This window comes from Temnothorax curvispinosus, unplaced genomic scaffold, assembly GCF_003070985.1.
Source record: "Temnothorax curvispinosus isolate PA1 unplaced genomic scaffold, ASM307098v1 QBEX01011057.1, whole genome shotgun sequence".
Taxonomy (NCBI): Eukaryota; Metazoa; Arthropoda; class Insecta; order Hymenoptera; family Formicidae; genus Temnothorax; species Temnothorax curvispinosus.
In genome coordinates this window covers 1,876-23,367 of record NW_020220837.1, presented here as the reverse complement: position 1 = coordinate 23,367, position 21,492 = coordinate 1,876, and the positions used below count along the sequence as shown (strand labels likewise).

At 37.1% G+C, this 21,492-nt stretch overlaps 2 protein-coding genes across 4 annotated transcripts in view; both read right to left on the bottom strand.

Annotated features, from left to right (window-relative positions):
- LOC112461094 overlaps positions 1-1,319 on the bottom strand; it is a 42,118-nt gene extending 40,799 nt beyond the window's left edge. The window contains exons 1-2 of one of the 2 annotated variants that reach the window (XM_025026174.1): positions 1,197-1,319; positions 1,030-1,164 (exon numbers count right to left, since the gene is read on the bottom strand). In XM_025026174.1, coding sequence (XP_024881942.1) covers positions 1,030-1,067 — 38 coding nt within the window. In that variant the 5' untranslated portion in view covers positions 1,068-1,164; positions 1,197-1,319. Of the gene's footprint in view, positions 1-1,029 lie in introns of both variants that reach the window. The other variant, XM_025026175.1, reaches the window with a different exon arrangement.
- An 11,571-nt stretch (positions 1,320-12,890) lies between these two features.
- LOC112461095 (CD151 antigen) lies at positions 12,891-20,213 on the bottom strand. 2 transcript variants are annotated; one of them, XM_025026176.1, is made up of 7 exons: positions 19,952-20,213; positions 15,309-15,406; positions 15,036-15,230; positions 14,476-14,646; positions 14,237-14,329; positions 13,583-13,723; positions 12,891-13,318 (listed from the first exon to the last, which is right to left on the bottom strand). In XM_025026176.1, exons 2-7 carry the CDS (start codon positions 15,384-15,386, stop codon positions 13,271-13,273), a joined length of 726 nt encoding a protein of 241 aa, XP_024881944.1. In that variant the 5' UTR covers positions 15,387-15,406; positions 19,952-20,213; the 3' UTR covers positions 12,891-13,270. The 2 variants fall into 2 exon arrangements, with proteins under 2 accessions (XP_024881944.1, XP_024881946.1); XM_025026178.1 differs by lacking the exon at positions 19,952-20,213 and adding an exon at positions 16,654-17,540.
- Positions 20,214-21,492: the final 1,279 nt, after the last annotated feature.

Sequence of the window (21,492 nt, the reverse complement as noted above, 5' to 3'; positions counted from 1 at the left end):
CCTGTGCAAGTGCATACTATTACACAGCGACTGGATTCTCGAGAATCTTCCACGCTCCGGCGATCGGGATAGAGAATTGTGTCGTGCCTCGATCGAAAACATTACCACCGACACGTAGAGAACTGGTTGTAAAGATTCGCGCGCGTAATTTATTCCACTACAACGTAGTGAAATTATCGCGCATAAAAAAAAAAAAAACTCGCAGATATAAACTAGTTGCGTGTAGATATTTATTAAATGAAGAACGTGCCGCTAAAGCTGGAATCTTACGTGAAAAAATTATAGGAAAAAAGAGTGCTTTTGCTTCTTTTTTATTTTGTGATATTAATTGCGGGGAGAGTGATTATTTATCGAGACAGCCCGATAGAGCGAGAATAAATCCGAGATGTTTTGAATACCGATTGTTTCACGCATTAATTCTAATGAGGCAACGAATCTCATTGTTACGGACTCTTTCATAAGCATGTAAGTCTTTTCACAATTCACTCGGTCGTTACGAACGAGGCAGCAGTGATTTTCTCGTCAGTCAATTTTACGAGCAAAGACAATTTTACGATAAAAGGCTTCGATCAAGCTGTGCGTTAAACGTGAAATTCTCCGGTAAATATACGTGCTGCATGCGCAAGATTAGATTTCCGAAACGTTGGAGTTTAGTCGGAGAAATATGTCAATCATATGCGACTAATGTTTACACTTCGAGTAATGTTAATTTATGTTTGCCAACTTGTTCTTACGCGATTTTTCAACACTCGTGCCCTTATGTATTTTGGCGATTGCATGGAGGGTCTTTCTCCATGCGCCTCTATCAGCGCCACGACATAGCAACGAGCTCATCGATCGGCCACACGGAGGCAGCTTTTTGAAAGCCGCGCGAGGGAACCGCGAGAAACCCCAACCGGACGACCGACGACACACGAACGGGGAGGAGCGCGAATAACGCTTCTCGTATATGCGTGTGCCGGCGTTGGGCGGTGCGTGTGTACACGCGACTCGCGTCTCGTATCGATCTAATATTCTTTTTTCTCATACCGATGCATGAAGGCGGCGGTTGACATGTTACTATCCATGGGGTGGTTCCATAAATCCCGGCCGGGCCCCGCCAACGCGACCCTCTCGACGGCACTCCCGCTCGCGGTGCTCCGAGCTTCGCTTCGTCACCCTGTCCTCTCGATACGGCACCACGATCTCGAGGCAACCTCAGGGAATCCACGATGCACGGGAGAATCCGACGCGACGCGAACGCAGCTAGTAACAACGACTAAAGTAGATAGAATCGCTCTCTGCCGACACCTGCCTACGTCGATCCGGGCAGGTTGAGACCGTTTGCCTGACTGAAAGGCAGAATGCGCACTAGCCGGTTTCCATGGGTGGATGGTGGGCCGATGGTGGTGGACGGCAGAAAGGTGGTGCTGGAGGAGAGAAAGAGAGAGAGCGAGAGAGCGAGAGAGAGAGAGAGGTAAAGCTGGTGGTGGAGGTGGCGGTGGCGGTGGCGGTTGTACCCGTGCTCGGAGGACTGGTGGGGGTTTTGACGGAAACGTCCTGTACCGGCTGCGCACTGCGTTCTCCATCAGGCAATGGCACAGACCTCAAGGCACTGTGCGCATGATGGTGTTGGCCGAGAAACCCATAGGATTGACCCATGAGACGTAGAGTGAGGTCCTGCTAGAACCGAGACTAGAAATCGCCGCGTGACGCGGAGAAACCGTCGTTAAATTTACGTCGTGCAATTTACAAAATTCCAATTATAAAGAGACTGTTTTTTTAAATAAATCCTGCGATATATACGTGATTACTGTATTTTATTAATACTTTTAATTAGTATAATTGTATTTATTATTAGAAAATGGAAAATCTTTAATATTTTTTAAAATATGTGAAAAGCTTATAAGTTATATCTTTTGAAAAAATATATATTTTTTCAGAATATTATTATTAGGGAAATATATGATCTTGATTTAGATTTGTTTTATTTTACAACTTTCTCTCTCTCTCTCTCTTTCTCACACACACACACACGAAAGTTTTATCTTCCCTATTTTAATAATAAAATATCCCAAAATCTTCAAATTTTTTTGTCTGTCACAGAAATAATTCATTTTAGCATGATTTTTGTTTTTAAGCTACGATATTAATTTCTTTGTATACTGTACGAGGGAAAGTAATGTATTCCCGGTAGTTAGTTCATCGCGAAGGCGCGGCACTTAAGATGCAACTTGTTAAAACGTGTGGTTGCGTTTTAGCGTAGGTTTTTCTAAAGTCGCCTTTATTGGCCCAGCGAGTATTCCGCTCGCGACGGCGATTCTGCTCTTATACAAGTTGGGAAATGTTGGCACAAACGATACAGAGCTCCGCTGAAAATTGCCATTTTTTTGCTCCTTGTTCATGAGCTTCCGCAGTTCCATTTTCATCTAGTGCCACCATCGTCGGGCGCTCTCACCGGGGCATTCATTTTATTCTTTGTCTTTCACGTCTTTCCTCTTGTTCTCGTCTTCCGTCCTTCATGCTCGCGCAGGATGCATTTTTGCACGAGAATTCAAGTTGATGTAATGGCGCGCGATTTTCGCCAGACAACGGTAGAACGGCAAATATTTGCCAATTCGTCATCATGTTGTCCAAGTGACGCGTCTTTTATTTTTGTTATGCAGGAGAGCGTGCAATTTAAAAATTCTGCAAATTTTTTAGCAAACGCCTCCTCAAGATATATATATATATATTCTCGGAATATATTATTATACAATATACCGTCCTATTTTTGCGGATTATCCTCCAAGAAATGGGATCAACCACTTACGCGTATACGCGCGATAATCAAGTTTTGTAGAAAATGACAAGTCGTAATTAGATCGCGCGCGACGTTCATTGGAGCACTTCGCGCGGACAATATCGATCATCCTTTGACGATGTTTGTCGGGAGGCGTAGTTACAATGACGCTAACTCGTATAATTGTTGGACTATACTCGGGCTAATTGCATTGGCCCGTTCGCGTAGCTTCTCTTTCCGGGTGGCGAAGTTATACAATTTAATTTATGGGCGAGTGTCTGACTGAAGTAGCCCGGAGTCCTCGGTTTAACCTGGACGACTTTGGTTTCCCCCAGTTCCGGCGCATTCGGATTCAAAGCTCGGGACGAAATCAATACGTAGATATCGCGCGCTTCAGCTATTTTCCCCGTTCTCATCGTATATCTCCCTCCGCTTCCGGTAATAAGTTTCCTCGACTGTGCGGTAAAGTATGCCAAGGAAAAAAAAAGAAAAGAAAAGGGGTCGCAGATATTGGCGAGCCTCGAAAACCGAGGGAATCGAATTTCCCCTATTTTCTTGGGTGAAATGAAAGTTGCTCTCTGACGCTCAGAAAACGTCCAATTTTCTTTTAAGAAAACTTGTGAAGATCCACAAAATTTTTCTGCTACATACGATTTTATTAATACGAATTATTATTAAAACCATTTTATTTATATATAGATAGGGATATACAAATTAATTTAAATCGCTGATATTTTGCTCACGTTATAATTTAATATAAAATTTCGGTGTTAAAGAGATACATGTCATTAGATTTCTAAGACGGGATAAGATTCGTGCTTATTAAATATTGACAGCGCATAATCACTCGACGTAAGTCGTCAGGTGAAAGAGTACGGACAAAAGAACGAAAGGAAAAAAATACAGTCCATAAGGACGGCGCGCTCATCGTGATCGGCGCTGCAGAACGGACGGCATTATTCGCAGAGCACGTAGCGATTCATCCGTCATTGTCCGACATTCCCTTTGTAACACGTTACACGAGGATGACTTTCGCGGCATATGGGCTCATTCACCGGTGAATCGCTGCAGGCGTGTACGGCGCACGTGCGCAGTGTCCATATAGCGCATTTTGAAGCAAGCCAACAACTATTTGGAATTCCTGAAAATATACACCAGCTGCGTTCAAACGCGATGTTTCTAGGCACTAATTAAAAGGAGTATAGCCGTAGCAATAGAGTATAACCGTTCTCGGTCAATAATTATCTCGCGTGGAAAGTCAGGATCTACTCGTTTATCATTCATCGAGAACGACGAGGCCGCTTCGTTTGCTTTTCCTTCGATTCATCGCGCAGAGGGTTCGGATAAACGAGACGCGAGCGAGAGAGGGTGTCGGGAAAGAACGGGTGTGTGCTGAACGTCAGAGACAATGAAAAATCGCGTACGAGCATGATTCGATGAGACGTTTACGGAATAGCAGCCAGTCACGTCTCGTCGAGAAGAAACGCGTAGAGCTGACGCATACCGGGGGTGAATAAACGTAAGGGATACTTCGTTAAGGGGTAACTTCGAGAGTTGCGTTATTGATAATACGGGAAATTATACGCAAACGAAGTTCGCGAGACACTCGCGCGTCGACAAAATTAGATTTAACTTCTAATATCTATTAAGTTTATATCTTTGGCTGTAAATTTGTCAACTGCACGAGCGACGTTTTTCCCAGAAAAATTGCCTGTTTTTTGTTCCTTGGCCCAAGAATCTCGCTAAAAGAGAAAACGATTAAAATTTCTCTTCTTTTTTGTAAATTTATAATGATAATTAATTTATCTCATACACTTGTTTTCTCATTTCGTTCATAGAGAGTGAAATTAAGATAACGTTTTGACGGCGATTGTACCGTCCCGGTATGCAAATCGCGACAATCAATAACCGCTAAAAGAATGGGAAGGGAATTGACAGACGATGGGGTGACGAGGTTTACTTTAGCGAGACGCTTGGATTATAAGCGATTCGTCGTGCTTTAATGCAGCGAGGTCTAATCGCAAACAATGTTGGAATATGTAAGACCCAAGTACACACACAGGGAAACCTTAGAATAATATTCGTAGAAAAACACTCACGATATCCATGCAAGTTATCTAAAATTATAAAAAGTTTTTTGTAAATTATTCTGCAGGTTAATTAAAGTCAAAATTATATCATAACAGTATTCACAAATTAATTACAAGCGGCAGATTTTAAGGAAATTATAAAGAAAATAAAAAATATTAAGAATTGCATAAAATTTAAAACAGGCTCTTTTATAAATAATGTCAGCAATGTGTAAATTTTTTCGATTTTTTACCGGTTGGTTTTTAAAAATTACTCGTCAAAATACGAGATTTTTAAATTGATTCTATGGGAGACTTGATGCTGCATATCAATTATCAACAAAATTAATTATGAAAAATGTTAAGAATTGAATAAATTTATATTTAGTACATAGAGAATATATATATATATATATATAATACTAAAAGTGCCTTCAAAGATTTGCGACGAATATTTATCTCGAACCAAATTTTAAAATATCGAACTCCATAGTTCATTAATTAACACAAGTATTTAAATAAGGGAGTACCGTGTGAGTCAAATCCATTGTATATTTCAATGCTTAGATTTTATTTCAAGTTCTAGAGTATTATTCATGAAAACTATTTTTTCGTTTAAAGTAGGTACTCGTAAAGAAATAGAGACCGTGTGGTAAAATGCGAAATAATGCGTGCTTTCTGAATCAGAGAAGATTTACGCGTGTCATCGCATTTACAAATCTAGAAATCTTATTCTTGCGAACTTTTTTATTCTCTCTCGCTGGATTGAGTTGTTTAAGTATGTCTTCGAGCAATGTAAATGCGATATTGTAACGTGTGCACGTCGATAATCCTAATAAAGTCGTTACCGCGCGCTATTGTCTTCCGTGGATGAAGCTCCGCAATAAAGGGCATGGACGGAAGTCGAGAGTCGAACTCGACCGGGCGTGAATAAATCAGCGAGATAAAGCGGGGAGCACACACTTTTGCACAACGCATAATGCGTAAGCATAAGAAAACTGATTGGTCTATTTCCTTATGCACATGTGTATGGACCAATCAATTTTCTTATGCTTACGCATTATGCGTTGTGCAGAAGTGTGTGCTCCCCGCTTAAAGGTGCGATTTCATTGAGAAGCCAGCGGCAGCTTCAAGAAAATGTAGTGGGGGAAGAAGTTCCGTTGAATTTTGCGGTACGCTAAAAAGTTGAGACGGTCTGAACTTCTTCCCCCACAACATTTTCTTGACGCTGCCGCTGGTTTCTAGCGTCAATGAAATCGCACCTTAAAACATCGGCGTGACATCGTAAACATAATTGACCGACTTTGTGACTCGCTATCGAGTTTCGCATTGACAAGAGACATTTTTCAGTGTGTCAATTACTCTGAGATTTATATGAGATTACTATGAGATTACTCTGAGATTACTATGAGATTACTATGAGACTTATACGGAATATTCTAAAACGCACTATTCAGTCGTATCTTACGCATTTTTTAAATTAATTTAAAATGTTTTTCTTTAGGCGATGTAAACGAGTTGATAAAATAGAAGAGTAATATACGCGACGAAAATCCATATAAACGTATCGAATTTACTTTGAAATACACGAGATATGTATTAAACGCACACACCGTACATTATTATTTTGTCAGTTTAAATATTTCGTTGCGTGTGACGTAGTATTAACAGTTCACGCGGCAGCTCGAGCGCTTAATTGTTTTGTTTATTCGCGGCGCAACGGGTATAGGCCATAGGCTACGACTTTTCCGCGCCATTCTTACGGCGACGCTCGAGCGAAGAGATAGCATCGCGAGCCACGTGCGATCAGTGTGCTACCGTAATTAATTATAATACATTAAATAAAATATTTGATATATGTTTTACATTATTAAATATTTCGTACCAATGACGAACGTGCTGGCATACGAAACTCGGTGCTCATTTTCGAAAAAAAAGCTATCGCATGGTTTCTCGCCGGCGATAAACCCTCAAACGGGTACGACTTTGGTATAACGATAGAGTAGCAGTTTGAGAACCGAAAAACGGGAAAAGCAATTGTACGTATTTTAACACAGCAGCACCATTTGTTCAAAGACCATTCGTTCTATGTGACTTTAAATCACCGCCGATCGTACAAGCGATTCCTCGCGTCGCATTTTCGAGGATGCAAAGTGTCGTGCGATCGTAATTATTAGCGATTTCCTAATTTTAACTTCGGGAGGCCCACAAAGTGTCGCGCGAAATTGTCGTCCTATCGCGATGTATTTACGCGATAATTATCTTATAAAAGCGGCGCCTTATTTATGTGTACGTGCGCGCGCGTTCGGTACACTAATTTTTTGATTATCGAAAACACGGCTTTTTTTGCCATGATATAAAATCCTCTCCCACTGGGTACGACCTTGCAGATGGTGGAGGGGCTCAGTACCTCGAGGTGTACAGGGTACATATTATGGAACTTTTCAAAATTAATTCCGATCGGAATTCATTCTGAAAAGTTTTATAATAAGAATTCTGCACTCTGTGCAATCCTTTTTTTAAGAAAACGATTATTTTCGCTAGTTTTAAATATGTACTTCATACGTACTCAAATCACTATGTGATTTAAAGTTCGAGAACACTGCAATATTCTATAAGAAAATCGTATGTCACATAAAACAGGCAGTAATCTATTATTCATCCACGACTTTCAAGCTGTATCGCCATCTCTAGTATAGGATAAATAAAATAATAATTACTTACGCGATTATGTAAATGATTAATGTATTCACGAGGTATTTGAACGATTGCAATAATGTTCTCGAATTTTAAATCACGCTTAATTTGTAAGTACATTTTTCTGTGCAAACGATAACTTACGAGTGAGGACTCAGATTTTTAAATCTTTCCAACAAGTCGTGTGACTATAATGCATTTTCCTAACCTTTTGTTCTAAATAAGCGTCATTAGATACACGACACATGTAAAAAATGCATACTTTCCTATTTCTTTTTTGTTTACTTATGTGCAATCCTTTTTAAGAAAACAATTATTTTCGCTAGTTTTAAATATGCACTTCATATGTACTCAAATCACTATGTGATTTAAAGTTCGAGAGCACTGCAATATTAAATTAGTATTTCAAGAAATAATTTGGAAAGTTTTATTAAAGTTGATTCTAACGTAAAGAACTTTTTCAAGATAGTAATTAAAAAAAAATTAAATTGAATAACAAATAAGATATTAGTAATTAAAAAAAAATTAAATTGAATAACAAATAAGATATTCGATGCGCGTAACAATTATTTAATCGATTCGATTATTTATATGTTACAGAAAATATCCACGCGGGAAGGAGCATCTTCGCATCGAGGGAACACTGGACATCCCGAGCAGCCTGAGAGGAGGAGGAGGTCCGAGGGAGACATCGGGCACCGGCGGAGCAACCTTGGGGTAAGTATCATCTCTTATCTGCATAAGATTAATAATTTTTTCCCATTTATTCGGACTGTTTTATTTTGATAAGCTAAAAATAATTAGAAAAAAAAGAAATTATTAAAAATTTTATAAAAATTTATTTTTGTAAATATTTTTTCCGGAAAATAGATAATTATATCAGTAAATCTAATTGAAAGACGAATTAGATACGCGTAAAATTATGTGTATCTTTTGAAACATCAATCATTTTCAGCGCCTCTTTAATTTATATCTTTCGTTTTTGTTACAGTATCATCGCAGCTACGTGGCCGAATTACTCCGCCCGTTGCGCATCGGATCGGTGAGTGACGAATTTTTTATAATAGTATGAACTAACGAATTTGCGAGACTAATATTAGATATACTTATGTATTGTATTCATATAATAGTACTATATATAGATAAATGCGACTTCTCACAGATTCGTTGCCCTAAAATGGATAGACTAGATCAGACTAGGCTGATTGTGAATGTGAATAATTAATCCTGGAGCATCATTATTTATCAATTTATTATGCTTACGGGAGAATGCACCCATAACCACATACTTTATGTCGGTGCATTATTTATTAATACACCTAATGTTTTTTGTATCGCAGAAGTATACCAGTCGCCTGAAATTTATAGGCAAATTATTTATATTTGGCAAATATACACGGAGAAAAAAATAATGTATCAACAGCATTAGTCTAATTGAAAATAATCTTGTTAATTCAATACATTATGCTTTTGTTTTAATAAAATAAGTCTTTTTTAAATTAAATAAGTATTGTTTTACTAATACTGTTATTGAATTAACATGATTATTTCCAATTAGACAGCGCTGTTGATACAATATTATTTTTTTCTCTGTGTATATTTTATTATCAAGTATATAAAGTATATAAAGATATTAGTTATGATCTTTTTTGTCCAATATTAAAATCAATTATTTAAATTTATTACATTATATAATTATATTTTTCAAATTTATTTTTAAAATTATTAAGAAATATAGAAAAAGATAAAAAATTAAAATAAAATTGTACAGAATATAAAATAACATTTTTTGGATATCAGATTTTTTGTAATTTTTATTTTTTGTGCAAAATAAAAATTTTAGAACTATTTATATTTTATATATACAATAAAAATAAAAATAAATGGAAAATATTTTTTTTATAAATAGACAATAGATAGTTTAATTACAATTAAAGAATTAAGAAATTATAAAAGATATATAGGTATCTGTAGATAAGATATAGATAGGTTTAACGAAATAAAATAAATTAACCGATGATTACATAGATAAGAAAAATTTTGATATTTTACAACAATTAAATGTGTTTCTTCATTTTCTTTTCTCTCTCTCTCTCTCTCTCTCTCTCTCTCTATCCCAAATATTCTTCCAGGATTAAATATTACATGAATTGCAAAGAAGCAAAATGTATTAATAAATTCAATATGCATGTATTATACAAATGAAAAAGACTAAAGGATATTTTGATTCATGTTCCATATATTTTACATGAACTTTATTACATTATATATAGATCACTCTAAGAAGTGTTAATTGTATTTATTTTTATTGTATATACAATATATGTATAATGCGCTGATTTTATCCTAATCTTTTATAGTCTATCCATGTAGCTTGGCTTTGTATAAACGAAGCAAAATAAAATAACGTGAGATCCAGTGAATATTTTGTTGCGGGACAGAATAATTTTTTATATGTCATGTTAAATATAATATTGATAACAATTTGCATTATAATAACGAAATATTAGATATGCATATGAAAGTTTGTTTCATGTAAAGACAAATGTTACATGCGCGAGAACTTGATAAATTTATTATATTGATCGCGATATTAATTATGTAGAGAAATTATTAGTCCCTTTGGATCTCACGTCACAATTCAGTCTGAATATCTCACTTAATATCTAAAGTGAGATTAAGCAACGATTCGTGATTCGGTTCGCGGTTCGGTTCGCGATTCGGTTTATACCAAACATTATTTGCCCATTCATTAATAAATAATTGATTGATCGAGTCATCGATTAATTTTTAAATTTCTGTTGTCTCGTGTTTCTACATTATACTATTGAAATCCAGATTTGCGACTGATTGTAAGATATAATCACGACGATTTTTATTAGAACGCGATTAATAAAATTTTTTCATTTTTTGATATAATTTTTTACTTTCTATTGCTGCTATATAATTCTTGGACGAATACATTAATTACGCGTATCATTGTGAAATTAAAAGCAAAATTAAGTCGCTTAATTATAATTTTACTAACGATCCAACGTAGTTGTTAATTTTTTCCCGATATGATTAACGCGCGCTTATTAACGATCGGAACGATTCGTAATCGACCGTAATATTATAATCGTCTGCTGGCGCTGTTAATCAGCCGGCATTGAAGGAGTTTGTCTCCTTCTCATTTTCTGGCTAACATACAGCCAAAATGGATTTGGCCAGTAACAACGAAAGGTGAGTCCAATCTTGGCCGGAAGATACGACGGAAACTACGCTACATCTTGTAAGGTATAAGGTCTATATTGACCAGAAGGTTTGTAAAGTAAAGTTAACATATACATAAGATAACATACAAAATAATTTGATATTTCTATTTATTTCCCCAAAGTAGGGCTATTTTCTTTATATTAAATTTTCTCGCATATGTGCGAGATTCGAAAATCCCTCCTTAATTAAATCCCAAACGCGCGCGTGTAAAACCTGAGATTTTACATTTCCCAAATCTCAAGTGATCATATCACTTTGAGGTATCCCGCTGGATTAACCAGCAAATCAGGTCCCTTATAAATCGTGTCGCGGTCTGAATTAAAGATTTGTATTAGATTTATACTAAATTGCAATACGGGTAGGTAGGACAGACAATATAGCTGGATTCGGGGAGTGCGCTATTAGCGCCATTTGCTTATTCTATCTTTGTTGTACACCTGATGAGTGATCAAGATAGAATGATGCAAGGTAGGACTATAAACTCGGAATATGGGTAGGTAGGTAGGGATACGGGTAGGTAGGGATTCGGGTAAGTAGGGATTCGGGTAGGCAGGGACAAGGGGATATAATTCAATAATTAAAAAGATTGTGGACGAAATGATTATAGTTAATAACTTTAATATAATAATAATAAATATAATTATATTTATTATTATTATATTTTTAACAATAACTAAAAAAATACATTAAATATTACTAATTCTTTTATATTAAATAATTTTTAATATAAAAATTATTTAATATATTAAAAATTAGTATTTTTTATATTAAATACTCTAATCTTTATATTAATTAAGTAATATCAATTTTTACAGATAATTATGTCCTGGTGTATATTGTATATTAGTATTTCAAATATATATACTGTAATATTAATTGTATAATATTAATTGTGTAAATGTAATCACGGATGTGTGTATAATAAGACGGAAATCATGACGTGTTTGGTAAACAGTTTACTTTTTAAAACTTTAGTAGTTTTTATTTGCTAAAAGATTGTTAATAAATTCGGGAGATCTTTCATTCAAAATTTTATATTAGAAATTATCACTATTAGTACAAGTAATATAATTTATTGAATAAAAGTGTGAAAAGGTTCAATGTTAAAACAATTATCATTAACGTGTAAAATTTTTGTTCACAAAAGAGAAATAATTATATAGGGAACTCGCGCGCATTGCAACGATCAAGTGTTATAAAAATGATGTGTATCAGAATTGATTTGGGATCGTTTCATTCGTCGCGTATTTTTCAGTTTGATCATTGTCTTACATCAAAGCTTTGTTTATTTTTTCGCATATTGGTCGTTTCCTTTGAGTTTCACAAAAATAGTATGACAATAATTGACATTCTGCTTGATTGAGTAATATAAGTAATCTTATTAACGATCTTTTTGGTTGTGATTGCTCGAGTAAATTAAAAATGAAGTAAAAATAACTTTGGACTAGTTATTTAATAATAAGAAATGTTACATAATAGCCACATTGTAAGAATTTCGTTTTATTGTACGTATACCGAAAGTTATAATTTTATGTCAAAAAGAAATATTGTATATAATTTTATTGTATATTATTGTATATTGTATATTATATTTTCAGTTTTGTAATGTAACTGTTTTACAATGTTGTAACTGTTTACATATTGTAAAATAAATTATAAATGAAATAAAATAAGTGATAAAAATGTAAAAAACGGATTCTAAAGAAAAGAGGACCGCCGATCGGGATCGGCGGGGGTGGTGGAGGGCCTCTATAGGTTGACTTGTTTCTATCGGATAAAATTTTAGTTAAAACTTAAGATAAGAGAGAGAATATTTAATTTATAACTAGGAAAATGAGAAGTCCAAATCCATGCATTTAATCGCAATTACATTCGGTACAAGCATCACGGCCTTTAAAAACATTGCTTATACATATTGTACATATCGTAAAATAATTTTTTTTCAATTAGATCTATGCTATTAATATATCATTTTTTCCGTAAAGAATATGACACAACTAATCATATGAGATATAAAAGAGCGGCTATTATAAAATAAAAAATTGTTACATTTTATTTAATATCGGTCAAAAATATTTATTGAGAGAATTGTATCAATGGACACAATATTATATATACATATTGTATTTATTACGGCACAAAATACATATAATGTACGATGCACTAACACACTAGTGATATATATATATATATGTATGTAACTAAATGAAAATATCTTAAACGTATAAATTACATAAAAAATGTAAAGAGTAATGGTAATCATAATGCGTAATGCTACATATGTGTAACAAATTAGCGAGACCTGTACAATTGGATGGAGATTCAGTTTTTTTTATTGTCACGGTGTAATCAACCGCGTTTATGGCGACAAGTAATTTTATTGATTGGTAAAGTTGCGCGAATCTTCTGTAAATTTCGAAGACTCACCACTTCCTTCTTCTCTTTTACGAAAACTGCCTCAGCCTCAGACTGTATTGTTGTCCTGCTGTCATTCGATCATTTTAAAGAGTGCGCAGGAGAATATCATTCCGAAGAACTGCAATGATCCGAGAATTAAAATACTTAGTAAATATCAAGGAACGAAGAAAATGAAAGGAATATTTGCTTAAACACACGATATGCTCAAGAATGCTAGTCACAATATGACTTTAAGAAAAAGTACAGAAAATGCTAGACAAATTTTAAAATTAATTTGATCGTAAAGGGAATACTTGTTCGGGTTCGATCGACTTTATAGCGTCGAGGGTTCAATTTTAACCGAGAAGAGTATCATAAAAATGCAAAGTGTGTGCGTTCTTACCATGAGACATGCAAGTGCAATACCAGCGCCACCCATAACGGCCGCATGTTGCTGCATGTAGATTCGCGTTCCGTTGATGCAACCCTCCACGTAAGCGTTGGAGGGATTTACTGTGTCTGGGCCGGCGTTGCAGTGGAATCGCTGCGAGCAGATCGAACGACCATGAGAAACGCGGTTCTTCGTTCGCGAGAAAGCCGATCGGAAGAGTGAAAGTGTGAGAGGCGCAGACTGAGGCGGTTAAAAACTCGGTCGATTAAGTAATTGCGGGCCAAATTGACGGTACTCGACCGGGAGGGAAACTCGGTGTGTCACGTAAAGAATCGCTTAGACTGCGAATACCTAATTATTCGCGTCGAGTCGCAATCGCGCGAGTCTCTAATGCGAATCACGAAAAGTCGTTACCTCTATCGAGGAAAATTCCATTTTGCGCAAAATGTAAATCAGAATCTCACCTTTGAATTAATTGACTGCGATAAAAGTGAGGATTATCAAGCGGACAGACGTTTATAAACACGCCTTATAAACACGACACGTTTATTATGTAACGAGATGCACGTACATAGTAAATTGCCGTAATTATAAGCGCGGACGAAGTCGGTGGATAAACTATTTCATCGAGTAACGCAATCACGTTAAAATATAATTGATTTTTACCTGGCCAGGTTGAATTTCTCGACAGCAGCTCTCTGGGACATTAAGGCCGAAGCTTCCCCAGTCCCTCCAGCTGTTAACGCCGCAACAGTGGAGCTGAAAGCGAGAATTGAATAAGCTTCGGGAAGTTTCGAGCAACAATTGGATTCGAGGAAGATAAAGCGCGCTCGAGATCGCGCCACGAGTTTGATCGTCTGATAAAATTAACTTTTATTCACGTAACGTCCGCGGAAATTATTTACCGTCGATTGCGTGGTGTCCCAGGCGTCACGAATGGATTTACGATGATCGTAAAGTCGGAGCGAACTTTTCATCTCTCTGTCGAGCGTGCCCAGCAATTTCTCGCGGAAAACGTACCCCAGGACGCCGCCGATGAGCATAGTCACAAACAGCAGGAATACGATTATGAAGTACTGAAAAAAAAAAAATGGATTTTATTAATCGACCGTCACGAGTCGATACCTTGATAAGTTTGCGTGACTTGATGCTTGGAAAGTATAATAAGATCTCCAGTGGCCGGTATTCATAGTCGGTTCTTATTTTAATAAGACCGTCCTAAGTAATGTCTTAAGATGCTAATACGGCTTTGTGATTGTTTAATAACATCTTAAGATTGTACTTAAGACGGTCTTAAATATAAGAACCGACTATGAATACCGGCCAATGTTTAATCAATTTGAGATAAGCTTGTCTTCCGTAAAGATTAAATTCGTCGTTCAAGTCGGCAAATCAGGTAAACTCTGGAAATCGAGACGTTGGTTGAAACGTTTTCCCGGTTCGAAAATAGATCCTTGGTACTTACTGTCAGAAGCATACACTTGACTTCCCGCGACGCACCGACGCATCCGAAGAAGGCGATAAACGCCACGACGATTCCGCCGACCAGTAAAACGTAAACTGCGCCGGTTAACAGATCGTTTCCAACGAGTTCGCCTATCCATGGTACTTTGTCAACCAAGGCCCACACGCCCAAACCCGTTACGACAATCCCGCCAATCTGGAGCATAAATCAATAGTATAATTATACATTACTGCGCTAGTATATTACATCTTCAGCAAAGGGACTGGAACTTACGAAGATAACGAAGTTCGTGAAGAACAGGGAATATTTCATGAAACGTCCGCAGCCATCCATTTCCGTGCCGTATCCCATTCCCTTTTACCTGCGAAACTCTGTTAACAGACCGATAAACAAAAATGCTAATAAAATTAACAATGAAACGCCAGAACGTTAAAAAGACAATAGCGCGGTAGCTCGCAAGTATTTGCTTTTCGTTAACAATTAACGACACTGTAGTTGCTATTTCGTATAAAGGGAAAATTTGAAAAGCGCTTCACTAAAATAAATAGCTCTCTCTTCATCTTTCCCGTTAAAATTAATTAAAGTAAAATGTAGTTGTCAATTAATTATTTCTGTTTTTTTTTTTAATTTTTTCTTAATTTTTTTTCTTTGCCTTTTTGTTATATTATTTTGTCTCCTTTTTTTTCTGTGGTAAATATGTGGCAAATGCAGTGACATCAAGCGTCCTGAAGATGACGCGCCTCAACGAACGTAATTAAACGAATTTTTATAACAGTCACGTACATCGCTCTTAATTATGTCACGTCTCGGTGACATCAGGCTTATGTTTGGCCCAGTTTGAAGCACCTTGGCCGTCCACCATAGCCTTGGCCGTATCCATAGGCGCGGGACTTTCTAAGTTTCAATTCGTATTGAAGAATCGATACTCACGTAACGCGGTGAAAAGCGAATATCTTAGTCGCGCAATTCGTGTGGCAAACTTTACTAATTAATAAATTAATTATAGTAATTTATCGATTAATTATCGACCAATGTCACTTTGATTTTAATTCAGTACATATTCCAAATTATTCATTCCATTGTCCATTTAATTACATTCCTCACGAATTAATCCAATCTAAAGCTAAAATCTAATTCAATTAAGTGCTTCTTCCCTCTCGTTTCTCTGTCGTGCAGTAATTTATATGCGCAGTAAACTCCGACGTTCTAATAACTATTAATGGGCCGAGAGGCAAAATAGGTGTTCGTGATCAACGCGAATTTTTACGGCTCGGCAAGCAGAGTCGGCGACTTCCTGTTTTGAAAATACTGCGCACACGGCTCAATTGCACGCTATTGTTTGTCGAACGCGTAACAGAGTCCCGCGGCACTCGTCAGCGGCTGATCCTTATCCTCGTAAATCGTCGAAACGATAGGAACGTTTTCGCGTGTACGTTTTCACATAACGAAAGCCCGTTTCTGAAAAACGCGTTCACCTGTCGGCACCCTACGCACCCTATGCAGAATACGATCAATGATGCAAGGCGGCCCCTCAGGACGGCTTTGCGCGCGCGTTGATTGTTATCGTTCCGCACAACCTCGTATACTACGAACATATAAGATTGCGGATTATACGGACCTCGGTCACGCACCGGTATATCGTCTCGAAAGCGCATGGAGTTACCGAGAGAGAAAGTTTGCTTCTCTGTCCGCGCATTAAGTAATCCACGGCCAGAGCGAAGAATGAAAATGACGCGACGATGCTCGCACTTGCAATCCCGCATCTCGCAAGCGACGCGGCCGTGCTTCCTCCGTCTTATCTTGCGAAAGGATTAGATCACTTTATGCTAACCGCGTTCGATTACTCCTCATTTCCACGAAACTACAAGCTGAATTCCTTTCTCATCCTCGAAGCCTTCCTCTCTCCAACGTTGAATTTCTAATCGTCAGACTCGCGGCATCGCGTCACTTCTAAGAAAAAGCGAGAAAGTCTCCGAGATAAAGTCGCGTTAATTAACTTCAAAGTTAAAAAAGTTTTTCACAACTGTCTTCAATCGAAGATTCGAGGAGCGATGTAAAATGAGTCACACTATACGTCTGGAACACCTTGCGCGCAAAGCTACGTGCCATTTAGAATTAATTCGCAATTGACGCACAGTTGGCGCCATAGAATCATAAGAACTCTGTTAGATTATTCTTAGGAAAACCGCACGCCGCACGATGACGCTAACGCTCATTAATAAATCGCTTCATCTCGGCAAAGCAGTACGTACGCGAACTCTCCAATTAAAATCTTCTGACATCATCAGAGCTAGAATCGCGTCGTAGTTATCCAGCGGAATGCTGACACATGTTTGCCCTACTACACTATACGTCGAGCAATATCATCTTTTTCTCTCTCAAAACGACAGACATTATTTGCTTATTAAGCGCACGACATTACGACGTAATCGCTAACGATTTCGCGGCCGTCGATTCGTGTTGGAGAAACGGAAAGACGCGTGCGTATAAAAATCTACTCTGTCAAACTTATTCTTAGAGTCTTGTCAATATTAATCTTCGACAACCGCCACGTTTTTCCCGCGTATGCGAGAAACGCAGCATCTGCGCGTCTTGCCGTACAATCGCGCGCTTATCTGCGCGATATACAAACGTAAGCGAAACGTTTCTTTTTTTCCGCGCGCTAAAAATAAACGCGCACACCTGTGAACAATCTCGTTCGCGGTGGTTCACATCGAGAGGAAACGTGAGCGGGAGAAGAAACATTCGCCGAGTAGGCAGGAGCCGGAGTCTGAGGTGCGGCCCTTCGATATGATGAATAATCGAAAGTTAAATCTCGACCCGAGGTCAGGCTTTACAATCCTCCGGATAATATTTCCAGATAGTACTTCCAGGTAGTATCTATTTAGCCGACCTGTCTCTCGTCATAGTTACTGATCCTCGCAAGTTAACGTGACACGTGCAATCGGAGCGCGTTCTTACGCGACGTCGCGTATCGTTGCTGCTGCGATTTACGAGCGTTCGTCATCGCGCGATTCGCGGTGGTTTTCATAAATACACCATAATACGGCGAGGGGGAAGAATCGATAATACCGGCTACGACGTAACGACCGGCGTGTGGAGCATGGCGTTTCGAAGTCGCGTGGAAACTCCCCGCGAGTGACTTGAATGCGCTCTCGCGAAATTACTTATGTAGAACAAAACATTGCGCGCTTCCACGCGAGACTCCTCATCGCGTTGATTAGTCATTTGAAGCCTCTCTGCAAAAGTTGAAGTATTATGCAAATGTTGAGTAACTCTTGTGGTGAAGCGCAACAATTTTATGACTGTTTTGCGGCTAGAAGCATTTTTCTCGATGTCTTTTTGTGATATATTCGAAACGCTTGGATATTAATTTAAATGCACATGAGGGTCTCAAATCTGATTTAGTTGAAGGTTCTCAAGATGGTTCATACCGATTATGTAACGTTATGCAGTAAGCTTCAAAAATTTTTGACTCGAGGACAGAAGAAGAAAAGAGGATAAAATAAAACAACTATAGTTTTATTTTTTAGTATAATTACCCTTTATTTCTAAATAAATATTACTAAAAAATAATCTGAAATTCTGTTTTTAGAATGGTTTAATATCGAAAAGATCATTTCTTTATCATTGATAAACGTTTTCCACGCAAATGGGATAAATGTTGAAGATAAAAATTAATTTTTAAAATTTAAATCCAATTTGCGTGGAAACTACATTTATTAACGATGAAAAAGTAATCTCTTCAGTGTTAAATCATTTTAAAGATAAAAATTTAAAATATTTTTTCAGTGATATAAAAAAATGAATTTATTGTTCTAAAAAATGTATTAAAATAAAGGGTGATTAGATGAAAAAATAAAAAGGGTTATTGTTTTATTTTACTCTCTTTTGTCTTCTATCCTTAGGCCGGAAACTTTTCTTTAATATATATTATTATACAATTGAATGATTCTTCTTCAATATAATTGTGTTTTAGAGAAAGCCAAACGAAATTGAAGTTGGAAAGAAATAAAAATGTTGTTTCTCGTTTTATGTAAAAATTAGTGAATTGAATTATGTAATAATTAATTTAATAAGGAGCGAAGTAATTTAATTATTTCGAGTTTAGTTGCAAAACTTATAACTTAACAATAATCGAAACTATAAGCCTTTTATATCGAAGTGATACGAAACGATATTGTATAAAAACTACTTAAAGACATTAATACGATGAAACTTGACAGTAAACTCGCAATTAGTCGCGCAGTCAGCAACTTTCTCGTTTATTAGTCATCAAGTTGGTTCTAGGTGTAAATTAAATTAACACATTAATCAAGAAAGTTTCCATTGTTGTTCTCGTCTTTAGCCACTTTACAGATTGATATTATTTGACGAACGTGGGCGTAAGTTAATTCACATATCATTTCCTCAATGAACTAGATGATATCTAATTACACTTCCTTTCTGATTCACGTCTTTAGCACAATGTTATGATAAAACTGTCTGTTAAGTTAAGCGAGCTCTTAACTTAGAAGTTATCTTAAAAGCGAGTTAAACAAAAGTGTGTGTGTATGTGCCGGCGACTTTATATTTATATCAATATTAATACTAATATTAATTTCAAAAATTAAGTATTTACAGAAGGAGTTTTCGCAGAACAGACAAAAGTTTCCGATTAAAACTTCCACTTTTTTGCCGGGACAAGAAGTCGCCGGACACACAAAACATCGAACTGATATGATTCATATTTAACTGCCGCGCGTTAAATCGTTAAATGGCGGTTCAACGATGAATCACCGCGACGCAACTTCGGCGATTCCGCTTCAAACTTCCTCGTTTTAAGACGCGGCGGAGCGAAAAATCATTTTCGTGAGAATCGCACGCGACCGGGTATTCTCTAACGCGCCGATCGATTGCTCAACATCTTTACTCACGCTAGTCTCTCGCCGGGTTCCTTTCTCTCGAGCCGGCGGCAGTCGCGGGAAATAAAAAAATTAAACGATTCCTTTCTCCCGCTTGGAAAGCCTCCCCCGTCTCGAAAGGAAACGTCGAAACGATGGAGTCGTTCGTGTTTCGGGGAAAACTGATAAATCTCGCGATGTCGGAACGAATGTTTCGCTACAGACGAAAGAATTCGGGAACCAAGTTTAGACGCGCGCGATTTCAGACCGTGTCGGAGTGAAACTGAAACGGTAAGACTGGGTAAGACTGAATTTCTGCCTCGCTCGCACTCTCTCTTTCGATCTCCGTCCTTCTGTTTCCCTCCTGTTTCTCCCTTCCCCTGCCTGTTCTCATAGTAGAATCCCGTCTCTCTTTCTCTCTCATCTCCTCTCCCCTTCTCAGGCGAGTCATCGCTTACTATACCATACACGTTGCGTACGCGTATACTACCATCGTGATCTAACTATAGTGCGAGAGCCATTGTGTATACGAACCGACGCGACGCGCACGAGGAAAACTCACGATGGGGGCCAACGAAAGTGGGGAACCACGTTGGCACATATGCGCCGGTAACACACACGCACGCAGCACGATGTATACGCATGAGTATCCACAAACACATACGCGCTGCGAAACACGCGGGGAACCGCTTCTCGAGGCTCGGAGGCCCCACTTTCGGGTAGGAATGTGGATGTGATAATCAAGCCATTCGTTGCTTGCAGAAGGTGATCTGTTGATTTAATGTTACCTCGATAATTACTACGAGAGATCGAGGATTTTTGCCGCCAAAACGAATACGGTGTATCACTTTCGTTACGCGGAATTTCATCTTGGGAGACGTCACGCGGAGGTCTCTCTTATTTAATAATTAATGCGCCGAAAACAAAAATAAAAAATAAATCTTTAAACGTTTATAAATATGTATATAATTTTCATCATTCTAATTATAAAATTATAAAATAATCTTATAAATAAATTAATTACTTAAATTGATTACCTTTAAATGAAAGAAGAGAATATAATTTAAATTATTCTTTTGTGAAATTATAATCTGCTGTTTTTTGAAGTAGTTAATGAGTATAAAGTATATATACTTCTTGTATATAGATACTTTTTATTTTGTATATACATTTTACAAATATTTTTAAAATATATAATTACCGTAGAATTTCATAGAAGGCATATTGAATCGGAAATATATAATATAAGATTAAACTACGAGATGTTATATAACTCAATGTAGAGCGTGACCGTTTATCACGTGCTTCCGTCATCTCCAAAGTTAGTACACATTCGATTGCAGTAATTTCAAAGTTTGTTTAGCGACTGCTCCACCCAAGTAATAACCGTTGCTTCTAATTGAAGCAATCATCATTCAAGGGTTTTTAATCAAGCCACCATAATAATCAAGCTAGGATAATTTCGACATTATTTCCCAAAATGTACACTTTGTAATGTATACATCGCTAAGCTATTTTGAGATATTGAGACGTGTTTGACTTACAAAAGATTATTTTAGTATTTTGTCCACATA

Bases quoted from the DNA above. Each gene is read 5' to 3' on its own strand.
- LOC112461095 (XM_025026176.1), bottom strand. From the start codon at position 15,386: ATGGGATACGGCACGGAAATGGATGGCTGCGGACGTTTCATGAAATAT. The intron at 14,647-15,035 runs GTAAGTACCAAG...TTTTTTTTTCAG, and splicing joins TCAAGTGTATGCTTCTGACA to TACTTCATAATCGTATTCCT. The intron at 13,319-13,582 runs GTAAGAACGCAC...GGATCATTGCAG, and splicing joins TTGCACTTGCATGTCTCATG to TTCTTCGGAATGATATTCTC.